Consider the following 20,577-nt stretch of genomic DNA (forward strand, 5'->3'; position numbering starts at 1 on the left):
ATACTCTGTTGTGGGTTGTTGTTTTTTTCTTGGATTACAGGTATATATTTTCCATACCTGTAACTTGCTAGCAGGAAAGACACACAAGACAGATATCCATGTGCAGGACCTGGCAGTTGTTAGCAATGACACAAAAGTGTGCCAATCAATGTGTGTACATGAATATCTTATACCAGTGATGCGTATACACATTAAATTCACCCTAATGTAACATTATCAAGGACAGAAGTTGTAATTCTTCATGGGAAAATGTTACTTGAAATATATATATACAAGACCCCTGTCACATTACTGCCATCTAATATTCCTTTGTGTAGGTTCAGATGTGTCCTCATACATCTTTGCTGCAGTCGCATCAAACAGCCCCTCTTGGCATGTCCCATGAGATTCTGCTATCGTTGGGTGTCTTTTTTGCCGAATATGCGCCTTAGTCACAATACGATGAGACTAGGACTCACCATGAGACTGTGCCACTTGTATATCTGTGTGCGACAGAGTCTCTGAATCTGTATAGGAAGTGCTACAATATAACAGCTGCTTTATTCCATGTTAAGTTCCCTTTTCCTTCATATACAGACATATACACACAGTGTCGCATATCAAATTAATTCGCACAGTCTCTAGCTGCACTAAGACGCATTTTTGTCATAAAAAGACCGACGACACAGAGTTACACAGGACCAGCCATACTCACGCTGCGTATGAGGTTACATGTATGAGGACACATCTGTATATAACATGTCTGTAACAATTTGTTTGCTGAATGAGCTACACTGAAAGGATACATTGATTGGACAAAGATTTAAAACCTACCTTCTGGAAAACGTCTTTGTCATCAATGTACTTGAAAACTGTAATAAAACTTGTCAGCTTGTCCTCCACTTCATTCTCCGTCATTCCCTTGGCTGATTTCTTCAACATGTTGTCACAATACTTAGCCAGCTGGGTGGATTATTAAAACCGTAGAAGGAGGAGAACAGGGTCAAGCTCTGCATTGAAGACTCCATACACTATTTCTATGGGGCTATAGCAGCTGACTCGAACATTAAACCCCCCCCCCCTCCACCTTCATAAAGTACTATTTCATAATGATGTACAGCTGTTACATATCAAAATAGTATCACACAGTTACTAGCAATGAGAGGACTCACCAATTCAGGTGCTTTGCAGACTGATTTGGGCTCTCTGTAGTTCACAACACATGTGAGTGCCTGTATTTACAAAGCAAGGAAGGATTACAGGCTTGTACGACTGTTTATATTAGTATATTTGATAAATTACATGTGAAAATTAATTGAGCACATAAATTTATAAAGTTTGTGCTGAACCTCTACACACTGCAACTAACGTAGATTATTTATAGCTAGAATCTTTATACAAGTTGAGCATCCCTTATCCAAAATGCTTGGGACCAGAAGGATTTTGGATATTGGATTTTTCCATATTTTGGAATAATTGCATAGCATAATGAGATATCGTGGTGATGGGACACAAGGCTAAGCACAGAATACATTTATGTTTCATATACACTTTATACACATGGCCTGAAGGTGATTTTAGCCAATATTTTTAATAACTGTGTGCATTAAACATAGTGTGTGTACATTCACACAATTCATTTATGTTTCATATACTCCTTATACACACAGGCTGAAAGTCATTTAATACAATATTTTTAATACCTGTGTGTATTAAACTAAGTTTGTGTAGATTGAGCCATCAGAAAAATAAGATTTGAAACCTACCGGTAAATCTTTTTCTCCTAGTCCGTAGAGGATGCTGGGGACTCCGTAAGGACCATGGGGGTATAGACGGGCTCTGCAGGAGACATGGGCACTCTAAGACTTTAGATGGGTGTGAAATGGCTCCTCCCTCTATGCCCCTCCTCCAGACCTCAGTTAAAGAACTGTGCCCAGAGGAGACGGACAGTACGAGAAAAGGATTTTTGTTAATCTAAGGGCGAGATACATACCAGCCCACACCATACAACATACCAAACCAGTTAACAGTATGAATAAAACAGCATCAGCCAGAGACTGATCACAACTGTAACATAACCCTTTTGTAAGCAACAACTACATACAAGCCTTGCAGAAATTGTCCGCACTGGGACAGGTCGCCCAGCATCCTCTAGGGACTAGGAGAAAAATATTTACCGGTAGGTTTATAATCTTATTTTCTCTTACGTTCTAGAGGATGCTGGGGACTCTGTAAGGACCATGGGGATTATACCAAAGCTCCAGACCGGGCGGAAGAGTGCGGATGACTCTGCAGAACCGATTGAGCAAACATGAGGTCCTCATCAGCCAGGGTATCCTAGTGGAATGGGCCTTTACCGAATTTGGTAACGGCAATCCTGTCGTAGAATGAGCCCGCTGAATCGTGTTACAGATCCAGCGAGCAATACTCTGCTTAGAAGCAGGAGCGCCAACCTTGTTGGCCGCATACAGGACAAACAGTGCCTCTGTTTTCCTAACTCGAGCAGTCCTGGCTACATAAATTTTTAAGGCCCAGAATACATCAAGGGACTTGGAATCCTCCAAGTCACCCGTAGCCACAGGCACCACAATAGGTTGGTTCATATGGAACGAAACCACCTTAGGTAGAAATTGAGGACGAGTTCTCAACTCCGCTCGATCCACATGGAAAATCAGATAGGGGCTCTTGTGAGACAAAGCCGCCAATTCGGACACCCGCCTCACAGATGCCAAGGCCAACAACATGACCACTTTCCAAGTGAAAAATTTTAACTCCACCGTTTGAAGAGGTTCAAACCAGTGTGATTTAAGGAACCGTAACACCACGTTAAGGTCCCACGGTGCCACTGGGGGCACAAAAGGAGGTTGGATGTGCAGCACTCCCTTTACAAAAGTCTGGACTTCTGGGAGAGAAGCAAATTCCTTCTGAAAGAATATAGATAAGGCCGAAATCTGCACCTTAATGGAGCCTAACTTAAGGCCCATATCCACTCCTGTCTGTAGAAAGTGGAGAAAACGCCCCAGCTGAAAATCTTCCGTAGGAGCATGCTTGGCCTCACACCAAGAAATATATTTCCTCCATATACGGTGATAATGCTTCGCCGTTACCTCCTTCCTAGCTTTGATTAGAGTAGGGACGACTTCCCCCGGAATACCTTTCCTAGCTAGGATTTGGTGTTCAACCGCCATGCCGTCAAACGTAACCGCGGTAAGTCTTGGAACACACAGGGCCCCTGTTGCAACAGGTCCTCCCTGGGAGGAAGAGGCAACGGATTTTCCACGATCATTTCCTGAAGATCTGAATACCAGGCCCTTCGAGGCCAATCTGGAACAATGAGTATTGTCTGCACTCTTGTTCGTCTTACGATTCTCAATAATTTTTGAGATGAATGGAAGTGGAGGGAACACATAGACTGACTGAAACACCCACGGTGTCACTAGTGCGTCCACCGCCACTGCCTGAGGGTCCCTTGACCTGGAACAATACGTCAAAAGCTTTTTGTTGAGGCGTGACGCCATCATGTCTATTTGAGGAAGTCCCCAACGACTTGTTATCTCTGCAAAGACCTCTTGATGAAGTCCCCACTCTCCTGGATGGAGATCGTGTCTGCTGAGGAAGTCTGCTTCCCAGTTGTCCACTCCCGGAATGAAGACAGAGCGCTTACATGATTTTCCGCCCAGCGCAGAATCCTGGTGGCTTCTGCCATTGCTGCTCTGCTCCTTGTCCCGCCCTGGCGGTTTACATGCGCCACGGCTGTGACGTTGTCTGATTGGATCAGAACGGGTAGGATGCGAAGAAAACTCCGCCTGTTGCAGGCCGTTGTATATGGCCCTTAATTCCAGCACATTGATGTGTAGACAAGCCTCCTGGCTTGACCATATTCCCTGAAAATGTCTTCCTTGTGTGACAGCTCCCCATCCTCGGAGGCTCGCGTCCGTGGTCACAAGAACCCAATCTTGAATGCCGAACCTGCGACCCTCTAGAAGGTGAGCACTTTGGAGCCACCACAGGAGAGAGACACTGGCCTTGGGGGACAGGCTTATCCTCTGATGCATCTGTAGATGGGACCCTAACCACTTATCCAGAAGGTCCCACTGAAAAGTTCTTGCATGGAACCTGCTGAACGGAATGGCCTCGTACGCCGCCACCATTTTTCCCAATACTCGAGTGCATTGATGAACTGACACTCTTTTTGGTTTCAGCAGGTCCTTGACCATGCTCTGGAGTTCCTGGGCTTTTTCCATTGGGAGAAAACCCCTCTTTTTCCGTGTCCAGAACCATGCCCAAAAATGACAGCCGAATTGTCGGAACCAACTGCGACTTCAGTAGATTTAGAATCCAGCCGTGTTGTTGTAGTACTCTCAGGGAGAGAGACACGCTCTTTAGTAACTGATCTCTCGATCTTGCCTTTATCAGGAGATCGTCCAAGTATGGGATAATTGTGACCCCCTGCTTGCGCAGGAGCACCATCATTTCCGCCATCACCTTGGTGAAAATTCTCGGCGCCGTGGAAAGCCCAAACGGCAACGTCTGAAACTGGTTATGACAATCCTGTACAGCGAATCTCAGGTACGCCTGATGAGGAGGATATATGGGGACATGAAGGTAAGCATCCTTTATGTCTAGTGACACCATAAAATCCCCCCCTTCGAGGCTGGAGATCACTGCCTGGAGAGATTCCATCTTGAATTTGAACCTTTTCAAATATAGGTTTAGGGATTTTAGATTCAGAATTGGTCTGACCGAGCCATCTGGCTTCAGGACCACAAACGGGGTTGAATAAAACCCTTTCCCCTGTTGCCCTAGGGGAACCTTGATAATCACCTGCTGTTGACACAGTTTTTGTATGGCAGCTGAAACTGTTTCCCTCTCTGGGGGAGAAGCTGACAAGGCCGATTTGAAAAATCGGTGTGGAGGCACATCTTCGAACTCCAGTTTGTAGCCTTGGGATACAATTTCGATCACCCAAGGATCCAGATTAGACTGAACCCAGACCTGGCTGAAGAGACGAAGACGTGCCCCCACCGGTGCGGACTCCCGCAGCGGAGTCCCAGCGTCATGCGGTGGATTTTGTAGAGGCCGGGGAGGATTTTTGTTCCTGGGAACTAGCTGTAGCTGGTGTTCTTTTCCCTCTACCTCTACCTCTGGCGAGGAAGGAAGAGCCCCGACCCTTTCTGAACTTATGCGACCGAAAGGACTGCATCTGGTATTGAGGGGTTTTCTTTTGCTGTGGGGGAACATAAGGCAAAAAAGAAGACTTACCCGCGGTAGCTGTGGAAACTAGGTCCGCGAGGCCCTCCCCAAATAAAACTTCACCCTTGTAAGGCAAAGCCTCCATATGTATCTTTGAATCAGCATCACCTGTCCATTGACGGGTCCACAGGGACCTTCTAGCAGAAACTGCCATGGCATTGGCTCTTGAACCCAACAGCCCAATATCTCTCCCAGCCTCTCTCATATATAACGCTGCGTCCTTAATGTGACCCAAGGTCAACAAAATACTATCCTTATCTAAGGTGTCAATGTCAGATGACAAGTTATCTACCCATGCTGCAATTGCGCTACCAACCCATGCCGACGCTACTGAGTAGGTCTCTCGTATGCGCGTAAATTGATTTTAAGGTAATTTCCTGCCTGCGATCCGCAGGATCCTTTAGAGCCGCCGTGTCCGAGGACGGTAGCGCCACCTTTTTGGATAAGCGAGTCAAGGCCTTGTCCACCGTGGGCGAGGATTCCCACCATAACCTGTCCTTTGAGGGGAAAGGATACGCCATAATAATTCTCTTGGGAACCTGCACTCTCTTGTCTGGAGTTTCCCAAGCCTTTTCAAATAAAGCGTTCAGCTCATGAGATGGGGGAAACGTTACCTCAGGTTTCTTTCCCTTAAACATGCAGACCCTCGTGTCAGGGACAGAAGGGTCCTCTGTGATACATAATACATCTTTTATTGCAATAATCATATATTGAATACTCTTGGCCACTCTTGGGTGCAACCTCGCATCATCATAGTCGACACTGGAGTCAGAATACTTGTTGGTATCAGTGACTGCTAACTGGGAAAAGGGACGTTTATAGGACCCTGAAGGGTCTTGTGACACAGTCAAAGCCATGGATTGACTCCCTGCTTTGTCCTTGGACTCTGCTTTGTCCAATCTCTTATGTAATAAAGTCACATTAGCATTTAACACATTCCACATGTCCAACCAATCAGGTGTCGGCTGTGCCGACGGAGACACCACCACCATCTGCTCTGCATCCTCCCTAGACGAGCCTTCCGCTTCAGACATGTCTACACACACGTACTGACACCCCCACACACACTGGGATATATGAATATGGGGACAGCCCCCCAATAAGGCCTTTTGGAGAGACAGAGAGAGAGTATGCCAGCACACACCCAGCGCCACTAGACACTGAAAACACACAGTCCCAGCCTATACAGCGCTTTTTTATATATATGATTAGCGCCAAATAAATGTGCCCCCCCCCTCGTTTTTTGTCCCCTGTTACTTGGTTCAGCAGGGGAGAGTCCGGGAGCAGCTTCTCTGCAGCATACTGTGGAGAAAATGCTGGAGGATCAAGCCCCGCCCCCTCGACGGCGGGCTTCGGTCCCGCTCATTTTTTTATACTGGCGGGGTTTTTATAATATACTGCCTCCACAGCATCTAACAATGGTGCCAGTGTTATGTGAGGTAATTATTGCTGCCCAGGGCACCCCCCCTGCGCCCTTGCTGTGCCTGTGTGTGTGTTGTGGGAGCAATGGCACGTAGCGCGACCGCTGCGCGGTACCTCTCTGAAGAACTGAAGTCTTCTGCCGCCTTTGTTGTCTTCTTACTTCATATACTTACCCGGCTTCTATCTTCCGGCTCTGTGAGGAAGACGGCTGCGCGGCTCCGGGACGAACAGCGAGGACGACACCTGTGTTCCGACCCTCTGGAGCTAATGGTGTCCAGTAGCCTAAGAAGCAGAGCCTATCAGTAAAGTAGGTCTGCTTATCTCCCCTCAGTCCCACGAAGCAGGGAGCCTGTTGCCAGCAGTGCTCCCTGAAAATAAAAAACCTAACAAAGTCTTTTCAGAGAAACTCAGTAGAGCTCCCCTGCAGTGCATCCAGTCTCCTCTGGGCACAGGATCTAACTGAGGTCTGGAGGAGGGGCATAGAGGGAGATGCCAGTTCACACCCATCTAAAGTCTTAAGAGTGCTCATGTCTCCTGCGGAGCCCATCTATACCCCCATGGTCCTTACGGAGTCCCCAGCATCCTCTAGGACGTAAAAGAAACAAAAGTTTCACTACCTCAACTCTCACTCAAAAAAATCCGTATTTCGGAATATTTGGATATGGGATACTCAACCTGTATTTGTTTTGTCAATATTTTAAATTACGTCGCAGTTTAATACATAAATGTTAAAGATCAGTTGAACAATTTGAAGAATTCTCACATCTGGATTTTAACAATCCATCCAGGAAAACAGAACATATATCAATGTCCTAACTCAATAACAGTGTTAGGTGATATATGAGGCTACAGTGAATGACTGGTAGAAACAATATCCATACTACCCAAGTGTTCTGCTTTTCGGGAACTGTCCCACCCACGGGTTACACTGTTATGCAGGGGAAGAGCACTCTCACACTGCTGTTCTGCATAGGAGAGCAGCAGTGTATGGATGCTGTGGCGTCCATTTGCTGTCACATGATGCTTGGGTAGACCTGCAGCTTCCAGAGTGCTTGGCTAGCATGACGGAATGAGGAAGTGACATGCGGTCAAGCCCCCAAAATGTCACACGCCAATGGGTGTGGCCTAACCTTTGGCATGCGTGAGAGGTCACTTCAGCTTCTCAGAAAGTTGGGAGGTATGCATATGAATTGGGTTAGCAGAAATATAGTGCAACTTTGACCTGTCTGTTTTTATGGTAAGCATGGTGTCGGTCCCCTACGGTTTTGTTATAGATTCACAAGGTTTATATATGTACAGTATGAATAATCTGTCTGGTACCAACTTGTGTTTTTCATTTGCATGTTTATTACTAGACATTGCTAGTATTTTCGCTCAAGCAGATTAGATTCAGCTATTGCCTAGTACAGAGCTACTATGTATTTCTGTTGTTGGTCTCTCCTCAGGAGGAATGGCAATCCCCCATAGCAGCAGTCATTGGGCACAGTCTTGCTTTTGTGCCTAGGGGTGCATTCTTCCTAGCTGGATACTCAGAGCTCAGCGAGTCAGGACATATAGGGGAGAGGATGAGAGACAAGTTTGGTAAAACAGAAATGTCCTTTAGATGGATTTTGGAAATCATACTACTTCTATGGGGCAGTTTCAATTAACAGCAGGAAAGGTTTTGCTATTTATTTACTGGACTAAATGAGACTATGATTTCTACACAAATCATTGCGTCTTTTCTCGCACAGCACCAGAGCAAGTTTGATTTTCCCTAAAATCATACATTTTGAGAAAAATTACCAGGACTTGCTCTGGAAGCAGTGTCTTCTTCATCCAGCATCGTGAGGCAGCAACTGGGAGAACTACATCTACCAGCAGTCCCAGAGCCTACCAGCAGCCCCCACCCAAGGTGGGAAGATTGAGGGGAGACCACCAGCAGCTGCGGAGACCGCCGGAGAGGTATTTTTTATTTAATCACAAACTGCAGGGATTAAAGCAATGAAAAACACACAACCATTTATTTATATTTTACATTGGATACCATGGGTATCGGGAGTGCACACACCCATGATAATCCAAAATTGGGCATGAGGCCCATCCAGGGGTTAAAGTGAGCCGGAACGGGGCGGAACTGCGTTCCGTCAGTTCCACTTGGAGATGGAACGCTGTTCCGCCTCCTCTGGCTCACCTAACCCGATGTGTGCTGGTGCTGCAGGGATATGCCGGGCGCCTGCTGACATTGTGTTATCAGCGAGCGCCTGGCTTTCTCTCCACAGCGGAAGCTGGCGGCAGGAGCTCACTACTGAGCTACGGCTTCCGGCTCTGTCAGTGCGCGCTATGGGAGAGACGTCATGACGTCTCTCTCATAGTGCTGGGGAGCCGGGCGCCAGGAGGATCACAGCAGTCGGACGCAGGAGCGGGGCTTGGTAAGTATCATTTTTTATTTTTTAAGTGTGTTAGTGGTGCGTCTACTGGGGGCAAGCTACACAGGAGGGGGGGGGGGGGTAACTACAGGGGAGCATTACTACTGGGGGAATTACTATTTGGGGCTAAACTACAGGGGGGGCATTACTACAGGGAGGCTAACCTACTGGAGGCATTAGTACTGGTGGGGCTAAACTACTGGGGCCATAACTGCAGGGGCTAAACTACAAGGGGCATTACCGCTAGGGGCTAAACTACATGGGGCAAACTACATGAGGACTAAACTACAGGGGCTAAACTACTGGGGGCATTACCACTGGGAGTCTAAACTAAAGTGGGGTAAACTACTGGGGTCATATGCAGAGGCATTACCACTGGGGGCTAAATTACTGGGGGCATTACTACAGGCAACATTACTACTGGGGGCAATACTACACAGGGGCATTACCATTAAGGGCACTACTAATGGGGGCACTACTAATGAGGGCATTGTAAAGGGGGCATAACATAAGGGGCACCACTCCTGGGGACATAAGGGGCACCACTACTATGGGCTCTATATAAGGGGCACTACCAGTACAGTGGACATTGCACAAGGAGCACTACTACTGTGGTCACTGTAAAAGGGGCGCTACTGCTGTGGGCATTGTGTATTACGGGGTGGCACTACTGTGGGCAATATGTGTATTAGGGGTGCTACTGCTGTGGGCATTATTACTATTGTGTGACCACACCCCTTTCTTTTTGAGAACACGGCCCTTTTTGGGGCACGCACCACTTTGATTGCATGGGCGCCAGGGGGTGAGTTCCACCACCTCTCTAGGACCACTTAAAGCACTGGGCCCCGTCCATCTTTTTACCTCCCTAAACGTCGCTCCCAATCGATTGCCCCAGTTTCCTTTTTATGTTAGATTTTATTTTCAGTTTTAAGATACTTGTCACCACACTTGTGACTATATGGACCATGAATGAAAGTTAGAAATGATGCAACAGTTTATTTTGGTCTCTCATGGGGTGTAGTTACCATACCTTGTCTAGTGCACTCATAAAATGTTGATCTCCATTTAAAACCGTGTTGACAAGCTGAACAAATTTACTGTGGACTTCCAAAACAGACTCCACAAATTGGGTTGGCATCTGTAAGTAAACAAAACAAAAAAATGAATAAAAAGTAAATGAAGCATCATCTATAGCAGGGATAGGGAACCTTCGGTCCTCCAGCTGTTGTTGAACTACACATACCAGCATACCTTCCTACAGTTTTGCTATTTGGCCTTGCTAAAACTGTTGCAGGGCACGCTGGGATGTGTAGTTCAAGCTGGAGGGCCGAAGGTTCCCCCATCCCTGATCTTTAGTAAAACACCACCTGCATCAGTCTCTGGAGACAAACAATTTTGAACAAATATCACAAAAGGGAGCCATCAAATCATTTTGTGCTCCTACGATATCCCTAGTTCCTAGTGGAGCGATAGGTTGATCTCTAACAAACCCTGGATGAGCTCATGAAACGGATATTGCCATTGGATAGGTGAGGGGTAAACGCTTTCACTGAGGATAACTTAACACTAGTTTTATTAGCTCAAGTTGCATTTCTATAGGACACAAAGAATAGTAGATATAGTCAGGTACTTGACGAACACAAAACATGTGGAATAAAATGTCTGAATTAACTTCGGAGAAAGGGGAAACTCACATTTTCCTGAGAAAGATTACTGATCGCTCTAAGGCCCTCATCGTGGATATGGTTTTGTAATTCCTGAATCATGTGAGGTAAGCCATTGGATACAGCACGAAGAAGGGTATACATATTGGCCATGTCTGAAATGAGAAGGAAAGATAGGTCAACGCCACTTTAGCATCTGAAGAGGTAGAAGTTGTTGTTCTGCTAGCTTCATGGTCACTTGCAATGTTACTATCAGCGGCGCACTTTCCTCCGCTCTCAATGGGCTGCCACCTCAATGAGTTACCAACAATACGGAGCATTGTACTGCTCAATAGTACACTGCTCAAAAAAATAAAGGGAACACTAAAATAACACATCCTAGATCTAAATGAATGAAATATTCTTATTAAATACTTTGTTCTTTACATAGTTGAATGTGCTGACAACAAAATCACACAAAAATTATCAATGGAAATCAAATTTATTAACCCATGGAGGTCTGGATTTGGAGTCACACTAAAAAGTAAAGTGGAAAAACACACTACAGGCTGATCCAACTTTGATGTAATGTCCTTAAAACAAGTCAAAATGAGGCTCAGTAGTGTGTGTGTAGCCTCCACGTGCCTGTATGACCCCCCTACAACGCCTGGGCATGCTCCTGATGAGGTGGCGGATGGTCTCCTGAGGGATCTCCTCCCAGACCTGGACTAAAGCATCCGCCAACTCCTGGACAGTCTGTGGTGCAACGTGGCGTTGGTGGATGGAGTGAGACATGATGTCCCAGATGTGCTCAATTGGATTCAGGTCTGGGGAACGGGTGGGCCAGTCCATAGCATCAATGCCTTTGTCTTGCAGGAACTGCTGACACACTCCAGCCACATGAGGTCTAGCATTGTCTTGCATTAGGAGAAACCCAGGGCCAACCGCACCAGCATATGGTCTCACAAGGGGTCTGAGGATCTCATCTCTGTACCGAATGGCAGTCAGGCTACCTCTGGCGAGCACATGGAGGGCTGTGCGGCCCCCCAAAGAAACACCATTACTGACCCACTGCCAAACCGGTCATGCATGAGGATGTTGCAGGAAGCAGAAAGTTCTCCTTGGCGTCTCCAGACTCTGTCACATCTGCTCAGTGAGAACCTGCTTTCATCTGTGAAGAGCACAGGGCGCCAGTGGCGAATTTGCCAATCTTGGTGTTCTCTGGCAAATTCCAAACGTCCTGCACGGTGTTGGGCTGTAAGCACAACCCCCACCTGTGGACGTAGGGCCCTCATACCACCCTCATGGAGTCTGTTTCTGATCGTTTGAGTAGACACATGCACATTTGTGGCTTGCTGGAGGTCATTTTGCAAGGCTCTGGCAGTGCTCCTCCTGTTCCTCCTTGCACAAAGGCGGAGGTAGCGGTCCTGCTGCTGGGTTGTTGCCCTCCTACGGCCTCCTCCATGTCTCCTGATGTACTGGCCTGTCTCCTGGTAGCGCCTCCATGCTCTGGACACTACGCTGACAGACACAGCAAACCTTCTTGCCACAGCTCGCATTGATGTGCCATCCTGGATGAGCTGCACTACCTGAGCCACTTGTGTGGGTTGTAGACTCCGTCTCATGCTACCACTAGAGTGAAAGCACCGCCAGCTTTCAAAAGTGACCAAAACATCAGCCAGAAAGCATAGGAGCTGAGAAGTGGTCTGTGGTCACCACCTGCAGAACAACTCCTTTATTGGGGGTGTCTTGCTAATTGCCTATAATTCCTACCTGTTGTCTATTCCATTTGCACAACAGCATGTGAAATTGATTGTCAATCAGTGTTGCTTCCTAAGTGGACAGTTTAATTTCACAGAAGTGAGATTGACTTGGAGTTACATTGCGTTAAGTGTTCCCTTTATTTTTTTTGAGCAGTGTACATACTCTAGGCAGCACATATCTCATAATGTCTCCATCTCAAATGAAATGCCGTCACACTGTTCCTTGAACAGAGGTGTTACAACAACAGGGTGATATCAAAGTGATTCAGAAACATAACTAAAAAAAACCCAAAAACATAGGCCTAACAAATGAATTATGTAACAGCACTGTACTTAGAAATTGCCAAGTTCCCATGTGCCAGCGACAGCTAGGGTTCCTGGTTCTATTATCCATACAATTCCATAAGTCAGAGGAAGGAACATCTGTGAATCCACATTAACAGCTAATTTAGAAGCCAGCTTAATAGTGTATGCATGATCTCCACTGTGCTCCACTTACCACTTCTCCTTTCTTGCCTAATGATATTGTGACATTCTGCGTGTAGGAACTGCAAGTGGTCGGCGACCATTCTCTGTTGGCATTCATGAATGACTTTACTATATGAACTGGGGTTTAAATACTTCCTACATCGAATCTCTTCATCTTTTAATCTACCTAAAATCTAAACAGAAATGTTGAAAACAAATGAGTTCGAGAAATATATAAGCAGGTAAAGTAGCTATCAAAAGAATGTTGTAATATTAAGCGAAGTAGAATATTATATATATATATATATATATATATATATATATATATATATATATATATATATACACATATATATACACACACACACACACATATATACATACATACACACACACACACACAGGTTGAGTATCCCATATCCAAATATCCGAAATACGGAATATTCCGAAATACAGACTTTTTTTGAGCGAGAGTGAGATAGTGAAACTTTTGTTTTCTGATGGCTCAATGTACACAAACTTTGTTTAATACACACAGTTATTAAAAAATAGGATTTTGATACCTACCAGGTAAATCATTTTCTTTGAATCCATAGGGGGCACTGGAGTACTCTAGGGATATGGACGGTTCCACAGGAACTAGGCACTGAATAGTTAAACTTTGACTATACCTCCCCTCCATATCCCAGAGTAACTCAGTGTTTTTTACTGAGCCGAACTGGAGCTATAGAGGTTGACAATGGAGAAATACATATAACCAAAAACTGACAACAATAAAGTTGACACAAAACGAAACTGACAACTAACAGTTGACACCAACCCGATAGAATTTCTAATTTGAAACAGTTGGTAAGAGTGTGTTACCATAAAATTCCCTGCACTTACCACAACCACCAGGTAAACAACTGCTCTGGGTGGGTGTCCAGTGCCCCCTATGGATTCAAAGAAAAGGATTTACCTGGTAAGTACCAAAATCCTATTTTCTTTTTCATCCACTAGGGGTTACTGGAGTACTCTAGGGACGTACCAAAGTTTCCCCCCTGGGCGGGAGAGCTGTTTGGCACCTGTAACATAGAGAATAACAACGTATCCGTCTCGTAATGCGCGTACCCCAACCAAAATTCCAGAATCTCCTGTTAACACAGGAACTACTATTGGATGATTGATGTGAAAAGAGGCCCCTACTTTTGGCAGGAAAGCGGGATTCGTCTAAAATTCCATTCTGTCATTATGAAACACTAAATACGGTGGCTTGCATGACAAGGCACCCAAAACTGAAACCCGCCCTGCCGAAGCTAAGGCTAGGAGAGAAATTGTTTCCCAAGTGAGAAACTTAATATCCACTTGTTGTAAGGGTTCGAAACAAAAAGACTATAAGAAATCTAAACCCAGATTCAAGTCCCATTGCGCAGTAAGTGGAGTGAAATGGAGGCTGTACTTTGAGGACACCCTGCATAAAGAGGTGTGTACCGACAGCAATAGAGCCAATCTTCTTTGAAAATAAATTGACAATGCAGATATCTGCACCTTTAGTGTGGATAAACGCCGACCTCCATCTAACCCCATCTGTAGACATAACAAAAGACGGGATAACTTGAAAGAGGATGTCGGAAACTTCCGAACTTCACACCAACCTATATAGGCACGCCAAATTCTGTAATAATGAGCTGCCGTAACCGGCTTCCTAGCTCGTAACATGGTTGGTATAACCTATTCTGGAATGCCCTCTCTTTTTAAGAGGGCTGTCTCAACAGCCACTCCGTCAAACGCAGCTGCGCTAAATCGGAGAAAAAGAACGAACCTGTTGTAACAGGTCCGGATGCAGTGGGAGCGGCCAAGGAACGTCCGCGAGTAGACCGCGGAGATCCGAAAACCAAGCTCTCCGAGGCCAATGAGGCGCCACTAGTATGACTGTGACGGACTCTCTTTTGATCCGTTTTAGCAACAGAGGGAGCAGCGGAAAACGGTGGAAACAGATACACGAGACTGTATGGCCACTTGATTGTGAGAGCATCCACCGCCACTGCCTTTGGATCTCTCGTTCTGGACACGTACTGGGGCGTTTGATAATTGTGGCGAGATGCCATCAGGTCCACTTGCGGGTAACCCTACTTCTGGACCAGCATGTGAAACACTTCTGGATTTAATGCACATCCTGGATAAAAATCCCGGCAGCTGAGATAATCCGCCTCCCAGTTGTCCACTCCCGGAATGAATACTGCCGACAAAATCACCTCGGCCCAATTGAGGACTCGAGCTACTTCCCGCATTGCCATGCGGCTTTTCGTTCCTCCTTGTTTGTTGATGTATGCGACCACCGTCGCATTGTCTGACTGCACCTGAACAGCCTGAGCCTGCAGCATGTGCACTGCTTGTCGTAGCGCATTGCAAATTGCGCGGAGTTCCAGGACATTTATAGACAGCAATCTTTCGTGATCCGCCCAGAGACCCTGGAGCTGAAAATTTTGAACTACAGCTCCCCAACCTCTGAGACTCGCGTCCGCCGTGAGAATTATCCAATTCCAGGCGCCGAACCGTTTCCCTGCGGTTAGATTCTGTACGTTGAGCCACCAGAGTAGAGACACCCTGGCCCTTGGAGACCACCTCACCCTGCGGTGAATCTGCAGAAGCGAGCCCGACCATTGTTTTTGGCATGCATTGCAGGCAGACACTGTACTCGTTAGGCCACAGCCAACCATTGCGAGCACATCCAGTTAAAAAGGACGTGAGTGAAGTCTTCCGAACTGAAGTGCTTCAAAAGCCGCCACCATTGTGTCTAATAGGCGAATGTACAAATGAATCGAGACTGTGCGAGGCTTGAGCACTAATTGTACCAGATGACGAATGACCTGTACTTCTGTTCAGGTAGGTAAATTCTTTGATTTACCGTATCGAGAATCATACCTAGGAATTGAAATCGTTGAGACGGAATCATTCAGGAATTCGCGTAGACAATGGTAGGAAATCAGATTTCCCCCCCCACTCGGTCTGCGATCTATTCTCGTTTGGAACAAAGCCAAAGTGGACGTTGTGCACCACTAGCGAAGCTGAGACGCAAGAACCAACTGCCAACTTCACAGAAGCTGTAGGCAGCAAGAAGTGTAAGGTGGTCTTTATTTAGGGCAAACCTGAACTGGAGCGCCCTGCCACTACAGCCTTGTTACCTCAAACCCTTACCAAAGTAGGGCGAAGCAACAGCCCTACTGCTGTGTAGGGTACACTCCGATAGGTAGTTAAACGCCCAATAATTGCAATTGTCTCTCATTGGAAATTGTTCAGCCTTCGCTGAGAACCTGACGTACTGGCCTGGTGCTATGAGGGCTGGCGGCGAATCGACCGCAACAATCTAGCTGAAACAGTAAAAAAAATTTCCTCTCAGGCAGTGCATGCGCCCGCATTCCCCCCAAAGAGGACCGGTAAGGGTCTGTCTGCGCTGTCGAATTTGTCCGACACACTGTGTGACCAACTCTGCAGCGAAGCTGCTTGTTTGATTATGCATTAGACTTAGTGATCATGTACCCCGACCAGTAAGTACACCACGGAAGTAATCTGTGTATAAACCTGCATTATAGTGCATGTGGTTTCCAGCAATAGTGAATCTTCCTGTAGAGACATGCTGTCAAAAACAATTAATAAATTAAATTCCTAACAACTCCCCGCTCCCCCAGAAGCTGAGTGTTGTAGGGCAGCAACCTCCAGCAAAGACCCAGGAAGTAACGTTAAAAATGGTGTCCTACGATGTTTTTTATTTTTATTATATCTATATATTACACCTGTTAAACCAGGATCTGAACCAGTGTCCATGCAATCACAATGTTCACTGTGGGCGGGAAGACTAACCACTTGGCTACAGAGCCACCTGTAAAAATAATAAGCAAAAGCTGCTATTTAAACATCAACTCTGGTGATGAAATGGTTGTTGTAGTGACTTGCAATCCAGATGGTAACTGAACCCACAATCCCTGGTTTAGGAGGGCAGTGTCCTATCCATTAGGCCACTGGTGATCTGGGAAGGTGAGGCCTGAACTCACAATGTTTGCAGTGCTCAACAGATACTGTTTAATAAGCACTGTGTGCCGACCAACTGCGCCACTGTAGTCTTGCTTATTGCAAAATAGATTTTTAATGTCAGCATATTATACATATATATATATATATATATATATATATATATAAATATACACACATATACAACAATGTATATTCACACATACTCAGACCTTAAAAATATATATATATTTCATATATGCATACATACACACATATATATAGATTATATACCCATATACATATATCCAGATATATCCTGATTCAGAGGTATAATAATTCTTAGAAGTCTGAAACTAAATGTGACCACTCACAGGCTTAAAAACCTGAGAAATCTGCTGCTTAACCGCAGCTTAGTTAATGGGTCCCGAATCCAGTGTGGTGTGGCTGTAGATTTAAAAATAACTACAGCATCTTGTATTCCCAGGTGGCAAACCAGGCCCAACACTGCTTAGCTTCTAAGATCAGATGAGATCGGGCGTATCCAATTGTGGTGTGGCTAAGTGAATTAAGCAAAGCTGCTGCAGGTGAGCCTGAACTCACAATGCTTGCAGTGCTCCACAGATACTGTTTTATAATCACCATGTGCTGACCAATTGTATAACACATCTTACTTTACAACAGTGAACAAAGCCAGTATTTGGCTGACCACAGCCATGATTCAAATTTGCAGTCTTTGGGATAATATCATTATAAACAGTTATGATAAAAATAATAGTAAGTGAGTGTAGATCCATGTAATATACTGTTACAGACATGGTAGGAAAACTGCTTTTTAGTCTTTGCTGGTGTCTTACTCATTATGCAGACAGACAATACAAAATACAACTTGCGCGACTCAGTAAATAGCACTAAGGTGTCTCTATAAATATATATCTGGCCAAGTGCAGTGCACGCCAGTAATACCTGATCCCAAATTCCCCTTAACACCCCTGCGCCTTCAATGGAGGAGAGATGTAATACAGGAAATTCTGGAAATACAACAGGAAAAACAACAGGAAGCATGGTTAAAAGTGCAGACTTATAATTATGTAAGCAGATTTAATAAACATACTATGTTGCATTCAAACCTGCACATATAACATGTATCCTGTTTAACAAAGACTTAATAGCCTATTGTAACACATATGCAGCGCTGCTGTATTCTAGAAACATACTTCTTTTATCAACAAGAGTGGAACATGAGATTTCATCCAGTGACCCTGACATTTCTGTGTGCAGGGAACATCACTGTGGCAGTAAAGTTACTCACTAGGCTATGGAGCCTGCCTTTTAAAACTCTAATTTGTGTGCTGCCGCCGCGCCGCGCCCCCCCCCCGCCCCCTTCCCGTGCTCCGTGTACCGGCTCTATACACGGAGCCGGGCTATGGTGGAGAGAGCCGGAAGCCGCATCGAGGGCCGGGGAGCGCGCTGCATAGAGCCTTGGAGCGGCCTATGCATAAATCAACGTGGCCGGCGCGGCTCTGAGCGGCGGGGGACACAGCATAAACAGCGGCGCTGGAAGCGGCGGCGGGCGGCTGAAGACACCGGCCGGCGGCCACACACGCACACAGTATCCCACACAGCGGGGCGGCAGCATGAGCTGACCACCCCGTTCAACATACCTGGACCCTGTGGTGAGGGCAATGACGGGGCTTCTCTGTAAGCACTGTCAGCCTTTTACTGCAGGAGTCCTGCACGTGGTAGTGAGGGAGCTCTTCTAGAGAGGTCAGACACCCACAGCTGCTTCAGCAGCTTTCACTATCTCAGACCCTCGCCTTCCTGGAAGGGGGAAAGGGATTAAAAAAAAATAATAATAAAAAAATTCAGTAATTGTGGATCAAGTTCCACAAGCCTAGTCTGAGGTACTCTGGGATATGGAGAGGAGGTATAGTCAAAGTTTAACTATTCAGTGCCTAGTTCCTGTGGAACCGTCCATATCCCTAGAGTACTCCAGTGACCCCTAGTGGATGAAAAAGAAATATTGTATTAAATGACCTTCAGACTGTGTATATAAGGTGTATAGGAAACATAAATGAATTGTGTGAATGTAGACACACTTTGTTTAATGCACAAAGTTATAAAAAATATTGGCTAAAATTACCTTCAGGCTGTGTGTATAAGGTGCATATAAAACATAAATGCATTCTGTGCTTAAATTTAGGTCCCATTGCCATGATATCTCATTATGGTATGCAATTATTCCAAAATACGGAAAAATCCGATATCCAAAATACCTCTGGTCCCAAGCATTTTGGATAAGGGATACTCAAGCTGTATATGTATGTATGTATGTATGTATGTATGTATATAATAAGAATTTACTTACCGATAATTCTATTTCTCATATTCCGTAGTGGATGCTGGGGACTCCGTAAGGACCATGGGGGATAGCGGCTCCGCAGGAGACTGGGCACATCTAAAGAAAGCTTTAGGACTAACTGGTGTGCACTGGCTCCTCCCCCTATGACCCTCCTCCAAGCCTCAGTTAGGATACTGTGCCCGGACGAGCGTACACAATAAGGAAGGATTTTGAATCCCGGGTAAGACTCATACCAGCCACACCAATCACACCGTATAACTTGTGATCTGAACCCAGTTAACAGTATGATAACAGAGGAGCCTCTGAAAAGATGGCTCCCAACAATAATAACCCGATTTTTGTAACAATAACTATGTACAAGTATTGCAGACAATCCGCACTTGGGATGGGCGCCCAGCATCCACTACGGACTATGAGAAATAGAATTATCGGTAAGTAAATTCTTATTTTCTCTAACGTCCTAAGTGGATGCTGGGGACTCCGTAAGGACCATGGGGATTATACCAAAGCTCCCAAACGGGCGGGAGAGTGCGGATGACTCTGCAGCACCGAATGAGAGAACTCCAGGTCCTCCTCAGCCAGGGTATCAAATTCGTAGAATTTAGCAAACGTGTTTGCCCCTGACCAAGTAGCTGCTCTGCAAAGTTGTAAAGCCGAGACCCCTCGGGCAGCCGCCCAAGATGAGCCCACTTTCCTTGTGGAACGGGCTTTTACAGATTTTAGCTGTGGCAGGCCTGCCACAGAATGTGCAAGCTGAATTGTACTACAAATCCAACGAGCAATAGTCTGCTTAGAAGCAGGAGCACCCAGCTTGTTGGGTGCATACAGGATAAACAGCGAGTCAGATTTCCTGACTCCAGCCGTCCTGGAAACATATTTTCAGGGCCCTGACAACATCCAGCAACTTGGATTCCTCCAAGTCCCTAGTAGCCGCAGGCACCACAATAGGTTGGTTCAGGTGAAAACGCTGGAACCACCTTAGGGAGAAACTGAGGACGAGTCCTCAATTCCGCCCTGTCCGAATGGAAAATCAGATAAGGGCTTTTACAGGATAAAGCCGCCAATTCTGACACGCGCCTGGCCCAGGCCAGGGCCAACAGCATGACCACTTTCCATGTGAGATATTTTAACTCCACAGATTTAAGTGGTTCAAACCAATGTGACTTTTGGAACCCAAACTACATTGAGATCCCAAATTGCCACTGGAGGCACAAAAGGAGGCTGTATATGCAGTACCCCTTTTACAAACGTCTAAACTTCAGGGACTGAAGCTAGTTCTTTTTTGGAAGAAA

General features: G+C 45.8%; 1 protein-coding gene across 5 annotated transcripts in view; it reads right to left on the reverse strand.

Annotated features, from left to right (window-relative positions):
* The window catches only part of CUL2 (cullin 2), a 267,865-nt gene that overhangs the window by 71,160 nt on the left and 176,128 nt on the right, over window positions 1-20,577 (reverse strand). For all 5 annotated transcript variants that reach the window (XM_063922125.1, XM_063922123.1, XM_063922127.1 and 2 more), the window contains 5 exons: window positions 12,968-13,130; window positions 10,757-10,881; window positions 10,093-10,200; window positions 1,152-1,211; window positions 814-942 (listed from right to left, as the gene is read on the reverse strand). In XM_063922125.1, the coding sequence (XP_063778195.1) occupies window positions 814-942; window positions 1,152-1,211; window positions 10,093-10,200; window positions 10,757-10,881; window positions 12,968-13,130 (585 nt within the window). The remainder of the gene's footprint in view (window positions 1-813; window positions 943-1,151; window positions 1,212-10,092; window positions 10,201-10,756; window positions 10,882-12,967; window positions 13,131-20,577) is intronic.

The sequence above is a fragment of the Pseudophryne corroboree genome, chromosome 5, assembly GCF_028390025.1.
Source record: "Pseudophryne corroboree isolate aPseCor3 chromosome 5, aPseCor3.hap2, whole genome shotgun sequence".
NCBI classification, from domain to species: Eukaryota; Metazoa; Chordata; class Amphibia; order Anura; family Myobatrachidae; genus Pseudophryne; species Pseudophryne corroboree.